Genomic DNA, 23,011 nt, shown 5'->3' with positions numbered 1-23,011 from the left:
TAAATCAAGTTCTCAGGTTAGGTTAGCCTAAAGATTAAAGAAACCATAATGTTTCTTAATTCCCCCTTCGTGAATCAATAATTTCCCCGCCGATTATGTAAATCAAGTTCTCAGGTTAGGTTCAACTAAAGATCAAAGAAAAAATAATGTTTCTTAATTCCCCCTTCGTGAATCAATAATTTCCCCACCGATTATGTAAATCAAGTTCTCAGGTTAGGTTCGCCTAAAGATCAAAGAAACCATAATGTTTCTTAATTCCCCCTTTGTGAATCAATAATTTCCCCACCGATTATGTAAATCAAGTTCTCAGGTTAGGTTCTCCTAACAATCTCATAACATTCGCGTCGAGCATGTCCATTCACACTGACAACGAACAGACATAAATCATCCATAAACATCCATGAAAAACATCAAATAAATCGACCAACACACATAACCATCCATGAAAACAGACATAAATGTGAGAAAGTTCCTGTTTTTTCATTCTCACTGACAAAAAAAATAAAACATCCATAATTTGATGTTGACAACCATGAAAAACATCAAATAAATCAACCAACACACATAACCGTCCATGGAAACAGACATAAATGTGAGAAAATTCCTGTTTTTCCAAGTGAGAAAATTCCTGTTTTTTCATTCTCAGTGAGAAAACCATAAACCACGTGGTCCTGTCACGAGTAGCACCCCCCTTTCTACTCACATCAACAAACACATGGTAGTTCATACTGTCGTAATGACATTTTCAGAAAATTCTGAAAATTTTCGGAAGCGTGTTCCAGATGCTTGTAATACGGAGCCTTGTATAAAGCAACAAAAAAAGGAAAAAAAAGAATAGCAAATTATTTGTTTTAAGGAAGACACAAATTTATTGGAGAAATTTTCAGGCAACTTGATGGTATTTTAACATAAAAAAGCTTTTCCATAGTTAATAAACCGTCAAATTACTTATCAAATAACTGAAAAGCTAATATTATCTCAAAAGTTTGAAGCTTCTTCTCAAATTTCGTTCCACTTTGTTGTCTTGTTTTGTTTTTTTTTCTTTCCATGAGATAGTTCTTAACATGTGATTAAATAAAAAAATCATAATTTTTTTTCAAATGAAAGTAAGGAGCAACATTAAAATGTAAAACAAAAAGAAAAATTACGTATATGTGGGGGTTCGCCCACTCGTCAATACCTCATTCTTTGCACTAAAGTTCGAATTTTGTGCCGATTCTTTAAGAATGACCCCAGAATCATAAAGGCCGTTTAATTAGAATAGATAGCTTTTTTGAGAGTATTAATAAAACTTTAGCGCAATGAGCGAGGTATTCACGAGCGAGCGAACCTCCTCATATACGTAATAATTTCTGTTCGTTTTAAGGTTTAATGTTGTTCCTCACTTTCAGTTGAAAAAAACTTGTTTTTTATTTAATTTCTGATCGTTTTTGAAAATAATACTGAGAAATCCGGTGACTCCTTTATGGAACCAATTCCCCATAAAAGTTTCTCCATGGAAAGATCCTCCCACGTAATCCCCTCCCCTCGACACCCCTCCCACCATATATATCCCCCTGAAAACGTCTGAATGCTTCCCAATAACCAATACTAAATGTAAACAATGGACAGAGTTCACAACTTGCAGTCCTTCCCCCGGAGACTGGGGGACTAAGTCATCCTTAAAGGCATAGTTATTAAATTTTTCTACTATGCTGAGCAAAATGGCTATCTCAAAATTTTGATCTAATGACTTTGAGAAAAAATGAGCATGGGAGAGGCCTAGTTACCCTCCAATTTTTTTGGTCACTTAAAAAGGGCACTAGAACTTTTAATTTCCGTTCGAAAGAGACCGAAATGGTGGGGGGGGGGGGGATGGCTTCTCTTCTCGAAATGTGATTCTGCCCACTCGATACGAGTTTCTGTCTACATATCTCGTTTATGATACTATAGTTTCTTAGGAACTTTTAATATGAGTTGCCTAATATCAATTAAAAAAGAAGTGTTTATTATAAAAAAAATAATATAGTAAACCATGCAATGAGTACTCTAAACTCATCCACTTTAATCTAAATGAATAGTAAATTAATCGTTTGTGCATAGGAAAACCTACCAGTGGACAACTGGCGCCTAAGTACAGACAGAAAAGGTAATTTATAGTTTTTAATGTAAATTACGATTTACGACCATTTTATATTGACAAAAACAATTTTGACAAGCATTCACATTTAAATTTGGATGATGTGCATAGTTTTGTCTGACATGTAACGAGAAGTGTCTATACATGGCCTTTTTCTTCTCTGCTGAGGGAAGAAAAATTGGTACTGTTGTATTAGCTGGAACGCACGCGAGAAGTCAAGTTGGTTAATGCTAATGAAATAAAACAAAATAGGATAAAAAAATAATAGTTTAGAAACAAACTTGGGCTCTATGTTTGCTCATTAGGGGGGGGGGGGAAAAGCATAGTATATATTAAATACGTAACCTAACATAACCTAGGTACCTTTTTTTGCCCCTAAGCCCCAAACAACAAAAGTTTAAATATTGTAAACGCAATGACAAATCACTGTTTGCAATCCTCAGCATAGGAATTGTCCCTGGAAAGAAACTTGTTTGAGTAGTTTCTTTTGCACGTTGAGTGTACAATATCGCGCGTGGCTTCCAGCTAATACAGCAGTACCGAAACATTTAGTGAGGAAATACATACGATAAAAAAAAACAAGCCTCAAGAAGCAAAAGCAATAGAAGGAGAGTGAAAGGGAGGATCACAAATTAGGAATTAAATACAGAAGAAAAACGTTGATTTATGTTGACAGTTTTACAAATGTGTATTATGAACGCCTGTATTTAGATTCATCTGCAGGAAAAACTACTCTTGATTATCTTGAAATTTAGAACATAGATTATATACATGAGAAGGAGCGGGGAAGAACCTCCAGAATTTGTATTGGGGGGGGGGGGGGGGGAATAGGGGTCTATATCTGGATATTCAAGGGGCATGGGTTATATAATATTTTTTTGATGGGGGGGGGGTAACTTCCCCTCCCCTTGTCCCCCTGAAACGACACCCCTGAGAAGGAGTGTGATTAGATATGTTTGATTATTTTTGATTGGATTCTGCCACTCAATAACGGAAAAAAAAATGTTTGAAACTTCAGCTAAGCTCAATTATTTGAGCTTGACGTTTCTCCGGTTAGCCTAGCCTTAAGAATAATCTAGAATATGTTCTCTGCCCCCCCCCCCCAATGGCAAAAATGATTGACTTATAAATTCGCCAGGGTTGGTTTAGATTAGAGGTAAAATAAGGATACGATTTTTTCGGGGGACATCTCTCTCCTCAACCAGTCTGCAGGTGGCCGTATAATCTGTTTGATCTTTTTTTACTTTTGAGTAGGTGCTAGACTAGATTATATTTATCTCAAAAATAACTATCAAACAGTTCGTGGTAACGAACTGTAAGTAAGGAGCGAACCGAAATAGTAACCGAAACTCTAAAAGATGGACTTTCGATACCAATAGATATATAAAAAGAAATCTATTTTTATGTTGATTTCAAATATGTAAGCTTCATGAAGTTTATTTCTACCCATCAAACGTTACGAGCCTGGGAAAATTTGCCTTTTTTCGAAAAGAGGGAGAAACACTCCCTAAAAGTCATAGAATCTTAATAAAAATCACGCCATCAGATCCAGCGTCTCAGAGAACCCTACTGTAGAGGTTTCAAGCTCTTATCTGCAAAAATGTGGAATTTTGTATTTTTGCCAGAAAAAAGATCACGGATGCGTTTTTTTTTTTTTTTTTTTTTTTTCAGGGGTGATCGTATTGACCCAGTGGTCCTAGAATATCGTGAGAGTGCACATCATCCAAATTTAAATGTGAATGCTTGTCAAAATTATTTTTGTCAATATAAAATGGTCGTAAGTCGTAATCGAACAGAAACTCGTATCGAGTTGGCAGAATCACATTTCGGGGAGAGAAGCCGTCACACCCCCCCCCACCATTAAAATATGCAAATTATACAATAGTAATGGAAGACATGAAAAAACATATGATTCGGCTACTTTCAGTGGGGGGGGGGGGAAATGAAATACCACGCATAGGTGTATGCTAAGAGCGTTAATGTCTATGCGGAATCGCTCATGTAAGCAAACGATTAGTATAAATGATAAGACAAACAGTTCAGCTTATCATTAGGGATGCTATTCAGTTGACTTTTTCCTTGCCGCCAACATAAAAAGGTGCTATTTTTCCTACCAAACGCATATCAACCCACGAGAACGTGTAATTTTACGCTCTATGCACTATAGTCTCCAAGGGACTATCTTACATACTGAAAAAATTGGGTCTGGTTATGGATTTCTGATAAATTAAGACTCCCCACGCAGAAATTTCCTTGCCTCCCATTCCCTGACAAAGTTCAAACTCGTGTTCACCCATATTCCTGATTTTGTCTTCTAACAAAGCCCCTTAAAATCAATGCCACTATACCTCCCCCGCAAACAGGGGCGTCGTTTGGGTGGGGGCCGTTGCCCCCCCCCATAATTTGCAGCAAAAACATTATACAGTCCATGCCCCTTGACTATCCTGATATAAACCCCTCTTGCCCCCCCCCCCCCAATAAAAGTGCTGGACATGTACCCCTGCCCAGAAACAAGTTATAAATTTCCTAAAATGAAGTCCTGATTACAGCTCTAACTTACATTTTTCACAAAAGAAATAACCAAGACAAAATTAAGATCAGCTTAGTAACTGTTCAAAGAATATTTTAGACTTGGTATAAATATGTCATTGGCGAGCTTTTTTTTCCTGAACGAAAGAAAATCTCATCTACCTTATCAGAGATCAATGGTCCCCTATGAACACCTATAATTAGCAAAAAGGCGTCGCCTTTAAGCGAAACGTAATTTAAACACTGACTGCGATACTGTTTCAAAAAAAAAAAACACCCTGCAATCAATTTTAGGCCTTTTTCAAAACCTAGATACGGATCACCTCACGCCGATCACCTGATACGAGGTGATAAATATATCGCAGCCTCTACTAATGAGATTCAGAAAATATTTCCTGTCCAAACTGACAGGTTTTCGAATCTTACCACGTATCATAAAAATCAATAATTCTAGTTCTAAATCCAGTTCTAGTTTTTCTTCTTCTTTTTTATAAGACAGTACAGTAGCATATGGAGATGCGGGAAATTTAAATTGGGGTGAGGAGGGTCAATAAACAGTTGAAAGACCAGGGGGGTTGAACAAAGGTAAAGGGCCAGAAAGGCAATATTCTTATACAAAATTTTATACGCTTTTATATATGGTTTGTCGTCTAAGGAGGATAGGGGTAGAGCCCAATCCCCCTTTGGGTGCTCATGATATTTGTATCAAAAATTTTAATGAAAAAAAAAAATCCAAGATATCTCCAGTGGATAACCTGAGTAAATCAATAAAGATAAAACCAAACCAAAAAAATGACAATTATTAAATCTGTCAGAAAAAATTGACAAAACTCATAAAGTTCTAATTATGTTCATAGCCCAGTGGACGCTAAAAAGAGTGAAGCAGCCAGATAATCAGATATAAGGGGAAATATTTCACCTAAGAGCCCATGGAGACAGCAGGAGTCAAGATAGGCCTGCTCGAAGGATTTTCTAGGTAGGGGGGGGGAGGGGAAATTCATCAAGCGGCAAAGAAATAACATACGAAATAAATGAAAATATAGGAAAAATCTTAAAACCTCAAGAAGAGAGAATCTCCACCCTCTCTTCCGAGGAGTGAATACCTACCAACCTAACCTCCTGAAATTAGCTTAAAGAATAAACAGGATAATAAATAAATATTTACCAAAAGAGACCTAAAAATTAAACCCAAGGGCAGGATCTGAGTGCAGCTAGATCTCTAGTTCATTCGCAAACGGTTCTCCACGTCCATCCAAATTCTCGAGCCTTTTTGACTTGCATAACTTAAAAAAACTATCCCTAGCTTCTCTTGCAAATTAAATTGTGTTATTCCTCTGGGCTTCAACGGCTTCAACAAACAGCTTCAAGAACCATTAGATCAGGTTACGGTAAAGGCCAACCATCTTAGTCTCCGGGTGAATGAAGAGATAACTGAATGAATGATAACTATCGACTCTCCTATTTCCATAAAATATGGCGATCAAATGTCGAATCAATTGTCCAGTTCAAATACCTGGGAAGTATCATCGAGAACACTGACTCGACAGCATATATGTGTGGTACAGTATGGTCAATTATGGAGATCTTAGAAATTTTCTCCACATCTATAGCTACGCAATTTTAACAGCAGTGCCATGCCAAAGCTAGTTTACGTCACTGAAACACGCCACCTGAATCGAGAACAAGAGAGCGGAGTTTTTGCTTTTGAAAACACGTGCCTCCGCAAAATTTTGAAAGTCCACTGGTCACAGAAGACGAAAAACAAGTCCAGCCGTAAAACGACGCGACAAGGCCGACAACCTCTAGTGACCGACTTCATGAGAGTTCGACGATGGAGATATGTGGGACAGGTCCTCTGTAAAGGCAACCATAGACTATAAAAAGCCGATTTACGAAGATAACCACCAAGAAGTCGTAGCCAGGGAAGACCCAGAAATGCGCTACGTCGGACCTACCAGAGGAATGTATGCAACCTGCCCACCTCTGTTCTGCCAGAATGGGAGGCTCCTTTCAGCTTTTTGGTGTCCAAAACAAAATCCCGTTAGAATCCAGCACCCAGCTTTTGTGGTTTTGTGCCAGGTCTTCAGTTCCCGAGGTTCAACTTGAAACCAAGAAAGATACATAATCTGTCTCTATGAGGACAGGCGTCTGATTTCTAGTGCACTGAATTTATTCTAGTTGAACTTGAAAGTTCACCACATTTGATTTGTATTAATTTACATATTAGGACGACCTACATTTTTGAATGTTGTCATACTTAATCAGAGTATGTTGGGAGAATATTACTGATAAGAATCAGGCACTTACATACGGTAAGGGCCCTAGGGGCTGTACCTGCTTCTGAATTTTCACGATTTTCCTAGCTTTTTCAGAATCTGGCCCTCTCTGAAATTATGTGACTTTAATAAATTTTTGCCTGTGTCCCGTATAAGATTGTTTCTTTTGAATTTCACCTTAATTAATGAGCTTCTTGAAATCATATTATCATGCACGTTGATATGCAGTCTTGAAACCAAAATGAAAGGCTAAAATGAAAGGAACAAAAACATGGTTTAAAACCTGTTATGCCAAGTACTAATTTGATAGTTTTGACATACTACTTATGGATTGCATATTCTATGATTATGTCTTGGAACATTATGGTGAAGTGAAGATTGAACTATTCCTAAAACGGCAACGATCTAGAAATGGAGCCCCCTTATGCATTAATTTTATGTCCGAAACACAGTCAGTTTCTAATAAAGGCTATTTAAATGTGCTCGAGAACAGGAATTATTTCTCCAATGAGGATTTACTAGGTTCAATTTATGGTCTCTGAAATGCATGCGCCAAAAATGTTTCAGCAAGCGTCTGTGCAGTGCACACAGTTTAATAAATGTTGTTAATCTGCTACTACGTGTATCCGTGAGTCATTCTAAAAAAAGGAAAAAAGAACAACAAAAATCAACAGTTTTTCTTATAGGACGTTCTAGGAGGAAATACATCTTTTGCTTTTTAAAATCGCACACATAAGCAGAAGTACAGCCACAGTTCTATTTCGAAGGAGATTGAACTCCTTGAACAACTCTTTCAGAACATACTGTTTTTGGGGTGGTTTTGTGTTTTGAGCTAAGCGCTAATTTTAAGAATTCTACAAATAATGGAGAATGTCATGGTTCAGCTTATTTAAGCTAGTTTTACATGGGTATCTTATGAGATATGTGCGACTTCACCACAGAAAGAATCAGGTGGATATATTGTTCACCGATATGTTCGAGAATTGCACATTCAATTATTTTCATAAAAGCGAAAACAAATAAATGACTTTTTTCAAAAGGCAGTTTTTTTTTTCAAAACGTGTTTTTTTAGTTTTCACTTAATAAGGGGAGGAGCGGAGTTTAAAAGAAGGGGTATTTACCCCCCCCCCAGCTATGGGGTTTTGACCATGGATATTACAAGGATATTCTTTTTATGCCTCCCAGCCATGTCACTCCAAAAATGGCACCAACAAGTGTCATTTTTGGTGTCAAACGGCACTTAACGATGAACTATTAAGGTAAAATTATATGAAGCACGTAGATATGAGTAATAGCTTTTAAAAAATCATTAAACACCTATCTACGATCTCGCAGTAGCCAGCTAGTCCAGACAGAAAAAATAGAAATAAATAAGGAGATACTCGCTCGCCATACAAAAAAGCGGTTTTATTTTTTCCGCTTTTTCCGCAAAAAAGCACTGCTTCGATATGAAGTGCTTTTTTGTGAATATACAAAAAGCGGATCTCATTTAACTCACGACTAAAATTATCTAAAATGTGTATGCTGTTAGGACTCAACCAAGGTAAAATGATCGGAGCTGCCCTCCGATCATTTTAACTCTTAAAAAGAGCACTAGAGCATCTGACTACCAATCCAATTAGCCCACTCCGAAGTTTATATGACCATGCTTTCTATAAAAACCTTATATGTTATGCCCCAGGTCATAAATTACAACCCTTGCCCTGAGGACTGGGGGATTTTTTATCCTCAAAACATAATTTCCAGACTTTTCTGATATGCTGAACAAAATGGCTTTATTTTACTTTCTTTTTAAAGATGAGTGCTCAAAACCTCCTCTTTAAAATTTTAGGCCGTGTGAAATCGACTGGCTTTTGACTGCCTTCCCTGGCATTTTGGCCCTCTTTGGGTAAACACTAATGTTTTCTGCCGAAAAATGGCAGAAAACGCCACATTTCTGAGTTTCAATCTCTTTAGTTACTTAAAAAGCGCACTACATATTGTGATTTCCGTTCAAATTAGATCTTTTCCAGTATTCTAGTACCACTGATTCGGCACAACTACCCCTAGCGGAAAAGAGGAGACATATCAGCATTACCAGGAATGCAAAAAGGAATTTTTCTTACTGCTCAAGGTGGGGGACCGTAATTCTCCAGTTTAGGATTTAAAACGATGGCAATGTACTTTTCGTTCCGATACACCACTGTTTTGAGGTGCTCCCGAATATTTGTTTTTGCAATAAAATTTTACTGTTATGTTAAACTATATAATAGGTATGATTCTTGAAAAACTCTTAAATATTAATTATTTCCTTTAAATGATAAATTTTTCTCACTAGACAGCAATAGACTTTTACTATTAAGTTAAATTATATGCAAGTTATAACTCTTGAATCAACCTTAAATAATAATTTTTTCTCACTAGACAGTTTTTTTTTCCAGACATGCTTTTAAACTTTCGGTTACTGTGGGTTGTGGTTTGCTCTTAGCTAGGGTGCAGCTATTGCTACGACTATGATAGCCTAGGGCCATGTCAAGGCATTGGAAGGCGATGGAAGGAAGCTGAGATTTAATTAAACTGGAACTCCTAAAAATGCAATAAATATTCATTCTCTAAATGTAATGGAGTAAAAATTTAGTTGTTATAGTGTTTCATCTAGAAAAGGTGAAAAACTGCACTTTTACAAAGTACAAAAAAAGAATAAAACAACAAAATCAACAAACTTAGTGCATGGCACACGACTATATTCAGGCTTTAAAAGGGAGGGAGTGGTTCGCAATTAAGCTGAAAGTGAATCTGAAAATTGGTAGTTTTGATACATAAGTCTCGTTTTAACCTTTCAACAATAACAGTTCAGTTTATAATAACAAATGAAAACACTATAATAACAAATTTCTCGCTTTATTACACTCCGAAAATTGCTATTTATTGTATTTACAGAGCCTATTATCCCTCTCAATGCAAAAAAAAAAAAAAAAAAAAAAAAAAAAAAAAAAAAAAAAAAGCCTAGGCTATCTACGAAAGTTGGCTGATTTTGTAGGTTAGTAATATTTCTTGTACTTATTTCTCATCAGCAGTCAGCTAACAATGTCAAGCAATAGTAATTAGAAAAAAAAACCTACTAAGTCTTTAACTTTTTTATATGGGCAAGACCAATATTCAGGCCTTGGGGGGGGGGCAGGGAAGAGGGTGAGATACACTTAAACTGGAAGTGCTTCTAAAGATCTATTCGATAAAATTTTTAGGAATGGAATGAAGTTAATAATTTTCTTATTACAGTACTTAATTCACATTTTGTCATTGTACTCTTTAGTTTAACAAAGAGAATAAACTGCACTGTTACCAAATAGAACATATTGACTCCTAAAATAACAATCAACAGAAATTGACGCACAATACCAAGAAACATAGAAATAAGTTAAATGTGAAAATAAGTTATATAAATTTAAGCCTTTCCCAGTGTAGGCTAAACTTGAGATCACTGGGTTTGTAATGAGAAGCAGTTCAAAAAGTAACTTCTATTCGGAAAATATAACTTCCAGGCAAGGCTGTATCCAGGGTATTTTGTTCGAGGGGGGGGGATAAAAAAAACTTTAAAAAAGACATCAAAAACCTGTTTATGTGCATTTTTATTACGTTTTTACGAGCCAGACAAAAATTTCAGGGGGAGGGCTTATAAACCCTAACCCCGTGGATATTCCCTTGCTTCCAAGGGCTAGTTTTGGGGGTGGGTGGAGGGTTAGAAGCTAAATGAGAATTATGTTGAATTATATGAAATCATCTACTAAGTCCGGACCTCTGGATGCGGAACTACCTATTAACACGAGAAAAGAGTAGAACCTAGTTGAAAAATATTATACAGCACTAGATTATGCATTATTTTGTCTGGCGAAAAAAATAAAAACGTTGATGAGTCCAAAAATATCAAAATGTGGAGGGTCTTCAGTCTTAAATCACGGACTGCGTAAAGAAAGATAGATCAAACTCGAAGCATAGAAACATCTTTGTTGCATCAAGTGTTGTCAATGCAACTGTTAATAAGTATTTCTGTCATAATTTTGTAAAAGGGTTAGAATCCCCCTCCTCCCGAAATTTTTGTGCGACTCGTAGAAACGCAAGAAAAAATAATATAAACAAATTTTTGATACGTTTTCTAAAGTTTTTTTATAACCCCCCTCCCAATTTTTTTTTGTAAACACCCCCTACCCCTCCCCCCCGAAAAAAATACTGGATACGGCCCTGTATATATGCACTATTATGTAAGTCTCATGCTGAAAATGACAACTTATAAAAATGGAAACAGAATAATGATGCATTCCAAACGAACCGGATGAGTTTTAAGCATAGAAAATAAGATAATATAATGTGGCGTAAACGAATGCAATTATAGTATAAGAGCTCTTGTACCTAGACATATAGGATGAGAAGCTATAGCTCACTTTCGAATTTTAAAGATGTTCCGACAATTTATATTTACAAGATTTTGGTTAAAGATCATACCTTTTTTAGAGAAGTCAGCATCTAATGTTTGGCTGCAAACATCATTGGACTCCTTTGATTTATCTTTTTTCTTTCGCATCTGAACAACGCCTGATATTTTCTTCTCCATAGAATTTTTATCAGCTGTAACGGTGCAGCTAGGAAATACATCTGCTTGCCAACATGAAACTTCGCTCTCAGCGGCAAACCAATTTTTTTCATTTCTTTTTTCAATTTCAATGCTTTTTCCCAGCATCGTATGACTTTCGTCTTCTTCCTTTGGAGATACGATTTCAAGGAGTTTGGGGAGAGAAGTTACTTCAGCCATTTGTTGAGCTGGTTTGCTTCTTTCGAACGAGTTCTTTCTTTTAATCGGAGGAGTAAGTGGAACTTTCCCTTTTGAAGTTGATGGTTCGACCTGCGCTGCTAGCTCAAATGTTAAGGCAATAGAAGCAATTGGCTTAGATGGTTTTTCTTCGTCAAGAATTTTTACTTCAGGCTTTTCATTTTTTTCGTCTTCTATATTTCTCCACTCTTGTCGTAATTTTCTTGCAAGGGGAGTGGATGTCTTGTCACGCTTTTCTGTCAAGGATTCGGTGCTTTCAGATAGACGCCAATCCGCTCTGAGCTTTCTTGGCTCAACAACGCTCAAGCCCTTGGAGGGTTCATTCTTTGCCGCAAGAAACGTTTGTACTAACTGAGCAACAGATGCCTTTTTTTCAGACTGAGGTTCATGTCTGAGACCATGCGCCCAGGATGCTCTTCGACGAATCAATAGTTCTACTGGGATTTGTGAGTGCCCTTCAGGTACAAATGTTTTTTGTGCGGCTTCACTAAGCGGAGACGTAGGCTGGCTTGTTGGACTCTGCCTTTGAATACTTTGTGTGAATTTATCTCTGAAAGATCGAAGTCTGTCCAAAAAGTAAGCTTTAGGAGTCCCAGGCTCTTCATTGCCCGTGTCTGAAGGTGTAGAAGGAAGAGGGAATATATTTGGATTAAGCATTTCGAGCGGTGGAGCGTTTTCTTTGGAAATAGAAGCCTTAGGGGTCGAAGAAAATTCGTCAACTGTATCTGGAAGGTTGGTAGAAGCAGAAGAGACATTGGGAACAAAAAGTTCAAGTGGTAGTGGACGTTTAGTTTTTGGAAGCACAACTGGGCTTGCTTGTTTTTCATCTTCTACTATTTTTGTTATTTCAGAAGATTCTGCGTCTCGTGTCTTCTCGTGTCTTTCATGAGGAAATGTACTGTCTAAATTTGCTACTAATGGTGGTGTAATAGGTTCTGCTTTAGAGATCATTTCTTGTCTAGAGATTTTCCTCAGTAACTGCGGATGCGCCTCACATTCAAAAAATTTACGCGCCATTTTTGGAGTGGGAACCACTTCAATTATTTCGCTATTAGATTCTTTTTGGTCCTTGTCCCTAAGTAAAGCTTCCTCAGCGTTTTCCTTGTCTAGGCTGCTTGTCAATTTCGCGTCTTTCGTTTCGTCAAGTTTGTTATGAACATTCGTTTTTAAATGCGGGTATGGTTGTAAGGATACTACTCCTTTTTCAATGGCAAGAGTCTTGGATTCGTTTAAACATTTCTGATCCTCAACATTGCCCTTCAACTCAGGATCTTTATTTCTAAGTTCAGTGTCTTTTTCGTCAAAAGGCCGAAGTGTTTCTGGTTCATTTTTCTCTGAAACATAGCCAGCAAACCTAGCTTGTTCTTTATTAATTTCTTTAGATTGTAAACCATGGTTTATATTATCAGATGAAGCAACTGAAGGATTTTCGATCAAATTCTTTTGAAATGTAAGACCCTTTCTTGGTAAACTTGATACAGACATATCTATGGTGGCATTCATTTCAAAAGCCTTAATTTCTTCAATCTTTTTATCACTTCCTGGCATATCGTTATAATTTTGCGATTCGAGTTTCTCCTGACTTTCATCATCTTCCTCCGGGACTTCTACTAATGGCTGGCTTAATACTTCAGAGGATTGATTAAAAGTCTGCCCACGCGAAATTAGTAAGTCAGTTGATTTCTCTGTATTGGACGACACTAATTTTCGAATATCGTCAAACAAGTTTACCTGGTGAGTTTGGCGTAAAGATCCTTCACCTTCCGACACGGCTGATGTATTAGGACTGTTTAATTTATTACACAAGAATTCCTGTGATTTAGAAAGAAGCTTTTGTCCCAAGCCTTCTTTGCTTGCACCAACAGCTCTCTGAATATCCATAAGATGATCACGTGACCTTGATAAGCTTAATCTCATTTCACAGAGCCTTTCACGGGATTTTGAAGTACTTTTTCTTAGATTGGAAAGCGAAGCAACTCGATTTAGCAATATTTCCCGAGATTTTGTGAGATGATGTCGCTGCAGTGCTAGTTGATGCATCAATGGGCTGGACCTAAAGAAACAAAATAGTTATTTCAACGTACATCCAAAGCAGGAAGAATAAGATTTTGTAGAAGTGCCCCGGTAAGTTATTAAGCATTCTTATAAGTATAAAGCTTGACGACGAGGTGCCCAACGCGACTCTTTAAAAAGGAAGTGATTCAATCCCAATCAGTGTCCCTAAAATGATCCATTAAATTACCTCTAAGGGGGATGGGAATAATGATGAACGCTACAGATTGTGCCGAAATGAGATTGCGAAAAATCACCACCTAAAATGTAAGATGACTTTTGGGGAGATGGCCAAAGCTGAAGATTTAAGAAGGGTGGTTTGAAGAAGGAGCGTTCGACAGTGTGTCGGCCTTAGGCGGCTTAACACTGGGACAAGTTTACAGCGGTAGTTCAGTCGTCATATGAGTAAAATAACTTCCAGACAACAAATTAGGCATCTAACTTCCATATTTAGAAAATATTCTAGTCTATATGTGGTAATTCCACGTTTAAACTAGTGAAAAGGCCATTTTATTCTTCCACAAAAGGAGATAGAAATAAATTGTCAAAGCGTAAGATAAAACATACAGCTATTATCATTTTAATAATGGCGGTTATACCACATAAACAAAAACCAAAGACATGATTCCATTTGATTTATTATCGCAACCTTTGAATATTCTATTTTTAGAAACAGTATAGTAATTTTCCCAAATACAGAAAATCCAGGTGATATGTTAGCCATTTTTACAATTAAATATGCAGATTTGAAAACCAGATTACCCTGCATTCCAATCTCTTCTTTTTCAAAAATTCTTGCCCAGGAAACCGAAAAGAAAGAAAAAAGACTGTAAAAATAAAATTCATTCTGCTCTTTTCAAATAAAATAAAAAAATTCTTTTTTTAATTAGCTAGTGAAACAGTGTTTCTCTTGCTCTATTTGAGTTTACTTCAAAAGGTTTTTTTTTTCTTTTTTTGAGCACCGAAGATTACGAAGATCCTTGCCGTAATATCTGCTTTTGTCTTTTTCACTTCTTTCCTGTCCATTGGCTGATACTACCCTCGTTTTCTCGGATATTCAATTGTATTCTTTATTTTCTCTTGTTTGTCATACGTTATTACTATGGTAAATAAATGACACCAAAAAAGTACAGAGAAAGGAACAAAGAAAAGAGCAAACAGAACAAAACAAAGAAAAGAACAAGCAAACAAAAGAGCAGAAAAAAAAAAATTTGTAAAAATTCGAATGCACAGAAATTACCATAATAATAACGAGGCTATCGCCCCTTAAACCCTCTAAAGACTAGAGTGTCCCATCCCCTGCGTCAGATTCCAAAAAAAAAACAAAAGAAATTATTAATATTCAGAGAATTTCATTACCGGCCTTTATACAGCTGCCTTGCCTACTGCATTTTCTGGAAAATCCCAAGAGTTTCCCGCAAAAGGTAATTCAAAAAGTGCACGGAGTAATGACAGAGCCAAGACAAAGCCAAAATGAAACTTGACAAGTTACTTACGTCAGGCTAGTTTCATTTACTTCATTATCGCGCATGTCTTTTTATTTTAGTCTTTTGCTAAAAATGTTTTATTCAATGGGTGGTCAAGTCGGTTTTTTAAGATGTCTTGCTTTCTGATGTAACGAAGTAGCATCATCATTGAAAAAAGTGACTCATAACACACAAAAGTATTGTAGATATCAGTTATTTAAAAGGATAATTAATTAAGGGTTTTCTATTCCTTTTCAATACAACTGTTTCAGTTGACTTCGTTCACTTTATGGTTTTTTTTCCCCTAAATAAAATACAAAATATAAGCATAAGGACAACTGGGTCTACACAAAGGTTGCCGTATCAGACGGAGCTGCAAGAATAGACCCCGGAGCCGCGCCGGCGGATCGACCGAACGCCGCCGACGAGACGCCCGGTCGAACGCCGCCAAACGGTCGTAACGCCGCCTGCGCGCCGCAGGCGCTGCCGCCGGTAGAGGTCTTGCTGAGGACGGCCCTTGGACAAAGGGCCGAAATATTCATTCAAATTACCTCCACTGTCTTGCAAAAAGATTTCCCTATTGTTCTTCGTGCTTTTGTTGTTTGTTATGGAAAAGCAGTGTGGTCTTCGTCGCTATTTTGGTCGACTTTAAATTAATTTTGCGGCAATTCTTTATTGCGTCAACCGCAAAGTCGGAGCTTTTCCTTCTCGTGTGGTTTAGTGTTTCGATTTTCCTGATTAGAAATCAAGCAGGGCTTACAATCCCCAAATTTTCGGGAATTTCCCCAAAAAGCTATGCGTCACCCCGATACTTCTCTTGATGAATAACGAAGAAGACCAGTTTCCAGCCAGCGACTTGTGAATTTCTGAACTCATGAATAGGCTCGAATCCGTTTAAATATAGGCTGTGATTTGAGAAAGACTGAGGAAAACATTAATGTTTGCGGTCAACATTGATCGCGCCGGCGGCGCGCCGCCGACATCTTACCTGTGGCGCGCCGCCGATATATTACCGGGGGCGTGGCGCGGCGTGATGTTTTTGGCCCCGCCACCGCCGGTGTTCCCTCATCGAGCGACAATGGTCATTGGTAACTCGTCTTTTTTTCATTTTCTTTGTACTTTTAACTTCAAGTTTTCTTTCTTACAGTTCCTTATATAATGGGATGTCATTTCAAGTAATGCAGTCATTGAAAAGCTTTTTCCATAAACAACGAACTAACGAAGTCCAGTGGTGTCAATTCGCGAAAATTTAAGGGAGAGGGGGCAAAACACATTTTTAAAAATTATAGGGGGGAGGGTGACTTGCCATTTTTCTATTTTTTCAATGAAAGTAAAAAAAATATTCATTTTTCAATGAAAATACCCTCCACCAAAGATATGTTTCAGAATCTAGAGTAGGAAAGCTAGGGAGGTACATGTCACCCTCCCCCCACCCCCAAACAGTGCCACTGACCGAGGCTGTCCTGTAGATTGAATTAACTGTTCAAAGCAATTATGTTCCAATTCAAAGTTTTTCTTTTCATCTAAGTTTCCAGTGTTGAATTTCCATCCTAAATCTCAATTGTTAAATTAGCCCAAAAGAGACCAATGAACAAAATGTTTTTTCTTCTACGTTGGACTGTTTGAAGCACCAATGAAATAAATATATCTTTTTGCAGCAAGGGATTTGCAAAAGAGCATTTTTAAGTCTAGGAAAACGGTTAAACTTTAACAATAGCGTTTTGTTTAAGGTATGCAAATTGAGCCACCATTTAGGGATGAACTTTTTTTTGTTATTGCGTATAGGATTTCAAACATCCATAAATCTTAATTGAGAGGCAACCAAAAATACTCCTGCCCTTTCAAAAACGCGATCAATACATCGGAGTTTTTGCCAATCACCAAGTGAACGACCTGTTGATGGTTTGACTAGCAAAAATGGATTCCCCTAAAGGATTTAAGGACGCAGCCATAAAAAAATGGATTTCATCATGAAAAAAAACTGTAAAGTCTTTATACGCTTAAAGGATTCTTTCATCCATTGATATAAAATTATAGATATTGACCTTACTCCAAAGGTCAATTCTAAACAAAGGGGCTTTTCCCAAATGACATAACCATGTAAAGTCATCTCTATGGTTTTGATTTTCTGCAAAATGGAAACACTGAAGAAGGAAATAGAAGAAACATCTAAAATTCCCTCTATTAGTATAATATCATCATATTTTCAACAAGGTTTGATATTTGGACCCTTCTATAGGGTCCAAATTTTCTAGATGACGCACTATTTATAGCATTTACAACTTAGGCTCGGCGATCGTTCGGTTTCCACATTTACATGGAATTTTCAATACAATGTAAGCTTTTTACAATTACATCGGCCTGCGTGTTTTTAAAATAGAATAATATATGATTTACTCAGTAGCGAAACTCAAATGAAAAAATGACAGAAGCAAGGATTACGGTATTTTTAATTGTTCCTCGTCAAACAATTCGTAGTAATGAACTGCTAATGATAATAATAAATGAAAGTCAACTTCGAAAACTATATATATACATAATGGCATCAGCTCTTTCCGCAGATTAATTTAAAACATCGTTTCCCCAAACAAAAGATTTTTAAAGGAAAGTAAAGATTCATAGTCAAATAATAATTCAAATATAAAAAAATGACTATGTAAATAAAAACAAAGGGACAGAAATTAAACGGGATAATCAGATAAAACATAAAGATAACATAAATGAGTGCTTAAACGAAAAGAAATTAAAATGAACTCTCAAGAGACCACGGCCTCATCTGTGCTTACTGAAAACAAGGTCTTTATATCTGTCGAAGCGTTGACATACAAAACAAAAAAAGAATCACGATACTAATAACAATTACAGGAAAGAATAATTTTTTATTTTTCAATATTATAATTATAAAAGAGAAGCTGTTTAAAATAAATTTAGTTTTTTGTAAAGCGCAAACGACCCTTTTTCCTCTAGAAGGTTTAGGGGGAGTAGCACCGTACTTATTTGTGATAATATCCGTTCATTTTAAGTTAAACTTGATTATTCATTTTAATTGTCCCACCTCCCCCCAAGTGACACCACTAGGCTGATGCACTCTTATCTTATTATATCTTATAAGGTACAACTTACCTTATGTAAAAAAATCATAATAAAAGAGGAAGGAAAGAAATTAACCTTGGGCAGCCTCCCGCAGCAGACATACTTTTCTTTTGAGCTTCGGATGCGATAGTCTCTTTTTGATGGCTGAGGGAGTGTCTAGATGTAGCAAGCCATGGGAAGCGAAGACAATCCCGGGCTAAAGGTCTTTCTCTGTAAAAATATTTGCCATTAGCATAAGGATAAACTGCTGCAATAAGTGAAATATCTACCGTAGCTTCTTTTTAAAGGTAGGGAGGAGCACTACATTCCGACATGGATAGATAACGGGGTGAACCTACTGTTTTTTTTTGTTTTTTTTTGTTTATATATATATATATATATATATATATATATATATATATATATATATATATATATATATATATATATATATATATATATATATATATATATATATATATATATATATATATATATATATATATATATATATATATATATATATATTACCAATGCAATTCCCAAGCCGAGATGGAGAGTAAACTTCACGGAACCTAATTTTGAGAACCCACTTATGGAAAATTGTATTTTCTTTATAATTCGCATGTTCGTCTCTATAAGCCTTTGTTATAGCTGTGTGGTTAGGATTTATCGTGTTTTTTTTTTTGTTCTTGTTTTTTTTTTGTATTAGAAATGTGTTATTGAAAACGTGAATATCTTCTGCCTTTTCATCAAAATTCATTTTTAAATATGAAAAAACTAAACCAGTAGAATTGACTCAAAAATATGTAAAAGTGTGATCGTTTCAACGTTGCTATTTAAAATATTTAATTAATCAACATACTTTCAAATAGTCAAACCTAATGAAACTATAGGGCTACTACTTTATTAATATTTTTTGGACCGAGCTTCTTCATGAATCTGGACCACTACACCGTGTACGGTAAGTACTAAAGCGAAGACACTGTCCAGTTTCCATAAACATTAAGTTCCGTCTCAAATTTTATTTACTTTGCCAACAAAAGAGATGAAAATCGGAAATGATGGAATCAACTCTTTTTTTCTGCTCTTCACTTGCTTCTAATAATATCTCCAAACATTTGGCTAGAAAGAAGATTTTGACTGTAGACTATTTTGACATTTAATATGTCTCTCTCTTAAAATGAATTAAAAAAATTCCCCCAAATATTTTCAAAGAAAAGTAAAGAGCTACATTAAATCTAAAAAAAAAATCCCAAATAAAGTCAATTAGTAACTCAAGTGTGAAACGAGCATACGTAAATCACGATCATTAAATAAATGAAACCCAAAACGAACAGAAATTAAATAAATAATCAAGTCGAACTTAAAACAACAGAAACTAGGGCAAATCAGAGCGGGGCTAATGCCCCCTATGCCTGCTAAATATCACAGCGCACAACACACATTTGCGCTTCGCTGAAAACATTTTTTAAGTCCAAATGACGTTCTGGTCAAACAGTTCGTGGTAACGAACTGTAAGTAAGGAGCGACCCGGCTCAACAGTAACCGAAACTCTAAAAAACGGAATTTCGGTACCAATAGACATATCAAAAGCATTGGCTTTTTATACTGATTTCAAATATATAAATTTCATTAAGTTTAGTTTTACCTATCAAAGCTTACGAACCTGAGACAATTTTCTTGATTTTCGAAAAAAGGGAGAAACACCCCCTAAATGTTAAGTGATCTTAACGAAAACCACACCGTCAGATTCAGCGTATCATAGAACCCAACTGTATTGATTTCAAGTTCCTATATGCGAAAATGTGGAATTTTGTATTTTTTGCCAGAAGAAAGATCGCGGATGCGTGTTTATTTATTTTTTGTTCCAGGGGTGATCGTATCGACCCAGTGGTCTTAGAATATCAGGATAGGGCTAATTCGAACTGAAATTAAAAGGTTCTAGTGCCCTTTTTAAGTGACCAAAAAAAGAAGGAAAACTAGGCCCCCTCCCCACCCCTTTTTTCCCAAAATCGTTAGATCAAAATTTTTAGATAGTCATTTTGTTCATTATAATTGAAAGGCCCAATAACTATGCCTTTGGGTATAACATGAGCCCCCATCCCCCACAGCCCCAGGGGAAAGGTATTTAAGTTTAAAAAAATGCCCATTGTTTACGCATAGTATTTGTTATTGGGACACATGCGTGCATTTTCGGGTGGGGGGTGTAAATTTCCTGCTGGGGTTTTTCCACGGGGGAATTTTACATAAGGAGGGAAGTTTCCAGGGAGTGAACTTATCAGGGGAAACACTGCGGGAATTTGCCAAAATTCTTATACAAAATTCTTTTTATGTCTTGCTTTCTCTTTTTCGCGTCAATTTTACGCGCGGAGTGGTTAAGAGTAATTGTCCGGCTAAATTTTCACCGGGACTGAACTGTCTAGATGATATTTTTGTACGGAGGGGGTTTCTCCGTGGAAGTGGGCCAGATTTCCTAGCATTATCTAAAAAACGATCAGAAATTAAATTAAAAAAACAAGTTTTTTCTTGTTTGAAAGACAAAAAAAAACTTATTTTTTCTTGTTGTTGCTTTTTACTGAAAGTAAGGAGCAACATTAAAACTTAAAGCGAACAGATATTAATACGTATATGAAGGGGGTTTCCCCTCCTCAAAACCTCAGTCTTTACGCTAAAGTTTGAATTTTGTCCCAATTCTTTAAGAATGACTCCTGAAACACAAAGGCCGTTTAATTAGAACAAAAAGACGCTTTTTTAAAAGTACTAAAAAACTTTAGCGAAAAGAGTGAGGTGTTGAAGAGGGGGAAAACCCCATCATAAACGTAATTATATCTGTTCGTTTTAAGTTTTAATACTGCTGCTTACTTTCAGTTGAAAAAAGGGAGTTTTACTACTGATGACGGTCACTGTATATGTGACCGAAATATCTGGTATTTTTGTGAATTTCTGTACACTGTCTATTAAAAAGGATTTTATCCCTATTTTAAACTTTTATTTTATAGTTAAAAAAACTCGTTTTTTTAATTTAATCTGTAGAAGGCAAAGGGGGGGGGGCTATCCCTATACTCCTGTTTGTTGTAGTTTCTATTCGTTCCAAGTTTGACTTCATTATTTACAGTAATTTTTGTTCTTTTTTTTTGTTTCACCTATCTGTTGATCGTGATTTATGTTAGTTTTACATATGAATTAATATTCAACTTGTTTCTGCTCGTCTTAGGTTTAATGTAGCTCTTTACTTCTCTTTGAAAAACTTCTTTCGTACATGGAGAAAGTTTTTTAGAATTAAAATTAATTGACATTAAAATTAGTTGAAATTAAATCAAAGAAAAACAGTTTTTGAACTGTAAGTAAGGAGCAACGTTAAAACTTAAAACGGACAGAAATTACTACGCATATGAAGGGGGTTGTCCCCTCTTCAACACCTCGCAATTTACGCTGAAGTTTTTTAGTACTTTAAAAAAGCTTCGTATTGTTCTAACTAAACGACCCTTGTGTTTCAGGGGTCTTTCTCAAAGAATTTGGACAAAATTCAAACTTTAGCGCAAAGAGCAAGGTGTTGAGGAGGGGGCAACACCCTTCATATACGTAGTAATTTATGTTCGTTTTAAGTTTTAATATTGCTCCTTACTTTCAGAAAGGAACCTGTTTTTTTTATTTAATTTCTGATCTTTTCTAAGTAATGCCAGGAAATCTGGCTGCGCCTCCATGGAGAAATACCCTTCCCCATGGAATTATCCTCTAGGCAATTCAATCCAAGTGAAAATTTACTCAGGACAATTACTCTTAACATCTCCGCGCGTAAAATTGAGACGGAAAAGAGAAAGCAAGACATAAAAAAATGTGTATAGGAATTATGGCAAATTCCCCCATTGTAAAATTTCCCCTGGAATGTTCACCGCCCTGGAAACTTCACTCTCCATGGAAAATTTCCCCGTGGACCCCTCCCCCACCGAAAAATGTATGCATACTTCCCAATAACAAAACTTTGCGTAAACAATAACGGAATTTTGTAATTAAAGGACCTTTCCTCTGGGGCCTGGGGGGAGGGGGTCATGTTGCATCCAAAGACATAGTTATTGGGCCTTTCAACTATGATGAACAAGATTGCTATCTCAAAATTTTGATCGGACGATTTTGGGAAAGAAATGGGCGGGGGAGGGGGCCTAGTTGCGCTCGAATCTTCCCCCGTGGAAACCCCTCAACCCAAAAATGTATGCATACTTCCCAATAACAAATACTATGCGGAAACAATGGACGAATTTGATAACTTAAGGACTTTTCCCCTGGGGCCTGGGGGGGGGGGGGGCCAGGTTATATCCAAAGGCATAGTTATTGGGCCTTTCAACTACGATGAACAAAATAACTATCTCAAAATTTTGATTGGACGATTTTGGGGAAAACGAGGCGGGGAGGGGGCCTAGTTTCCCTCGAATCTTTTTGTTCACTTAAACGGGCACTAGAACTTTTAATATCTATTTTATTGAGCCCTCTCGCAATATTCTAGGACCACTGGGTCGATACGATCGCCCCTGGGGAAAACAAACAAAAAGAGACAGAGAAAAGAACAAAAAACAAATAAACACGCATTGGTGATCTTTCTTCTGGCACAAAATAGAAAATTTCACATTTTTGCAGATATGAGGTTGAAACCTCTACAATAAGGTTCTCTGATATGCTCATTATCGTTAGCGAT

General features: G+C 36.5%; 1 protein-coding gene across 1 annotated transcript in view; it reads right to left on the bottom strand.

Moving 5' to 3' along the window:
- Positions 1-9,475: 9,475 nt before the first annotated feature.
- The window catches only part of LOC148949350 (uncharacterized), a 177,224-nt gene continuing 163,688 nt past the window's right edge, over positions 9,476-23,011 (bottom strand). Inside the window, exons 7-9 of the mRNA XM_089092679.1 lie at positions 18,415-18,549; positions 11,404-13,781; positions 9,476-9,489 (exon numbers count right to left, since the gene is read on the bottom strand). Of these exons, the coding sequence (XP_088948805.1) occupies positions 9,476-9,489; positions 11,404-13,781; positions 18,415-18,549 (2,527 nt within the window). The remainder of the gene's footprint in view (positions 9,490-11,403; positions 13,782-18,414; positions 18,550-23,011) is intronic.

The sequence above is a fragment of the Artemia sp. Qi Xiang Cuo genome, chromosome 8, assembly GCF_049724085.1.
Source record: "Artemia sp. Qi Xiang Cuo chromosome 8, ASM4972408v1, whole genome shotgun sequence".
Lineage (NCBI taxonomy): Eukaryota > Metazoa > Arthropoda > Branchiopoda > Anostraca > Artemiidae > Artemia > Artemia sp. Qi Xiang Cuo.
The sequence above is the reverse complement of the archived record's forward strand: the minus strand, read 5'-3'. Positions and strand labels throughout refer to the sequence as shown.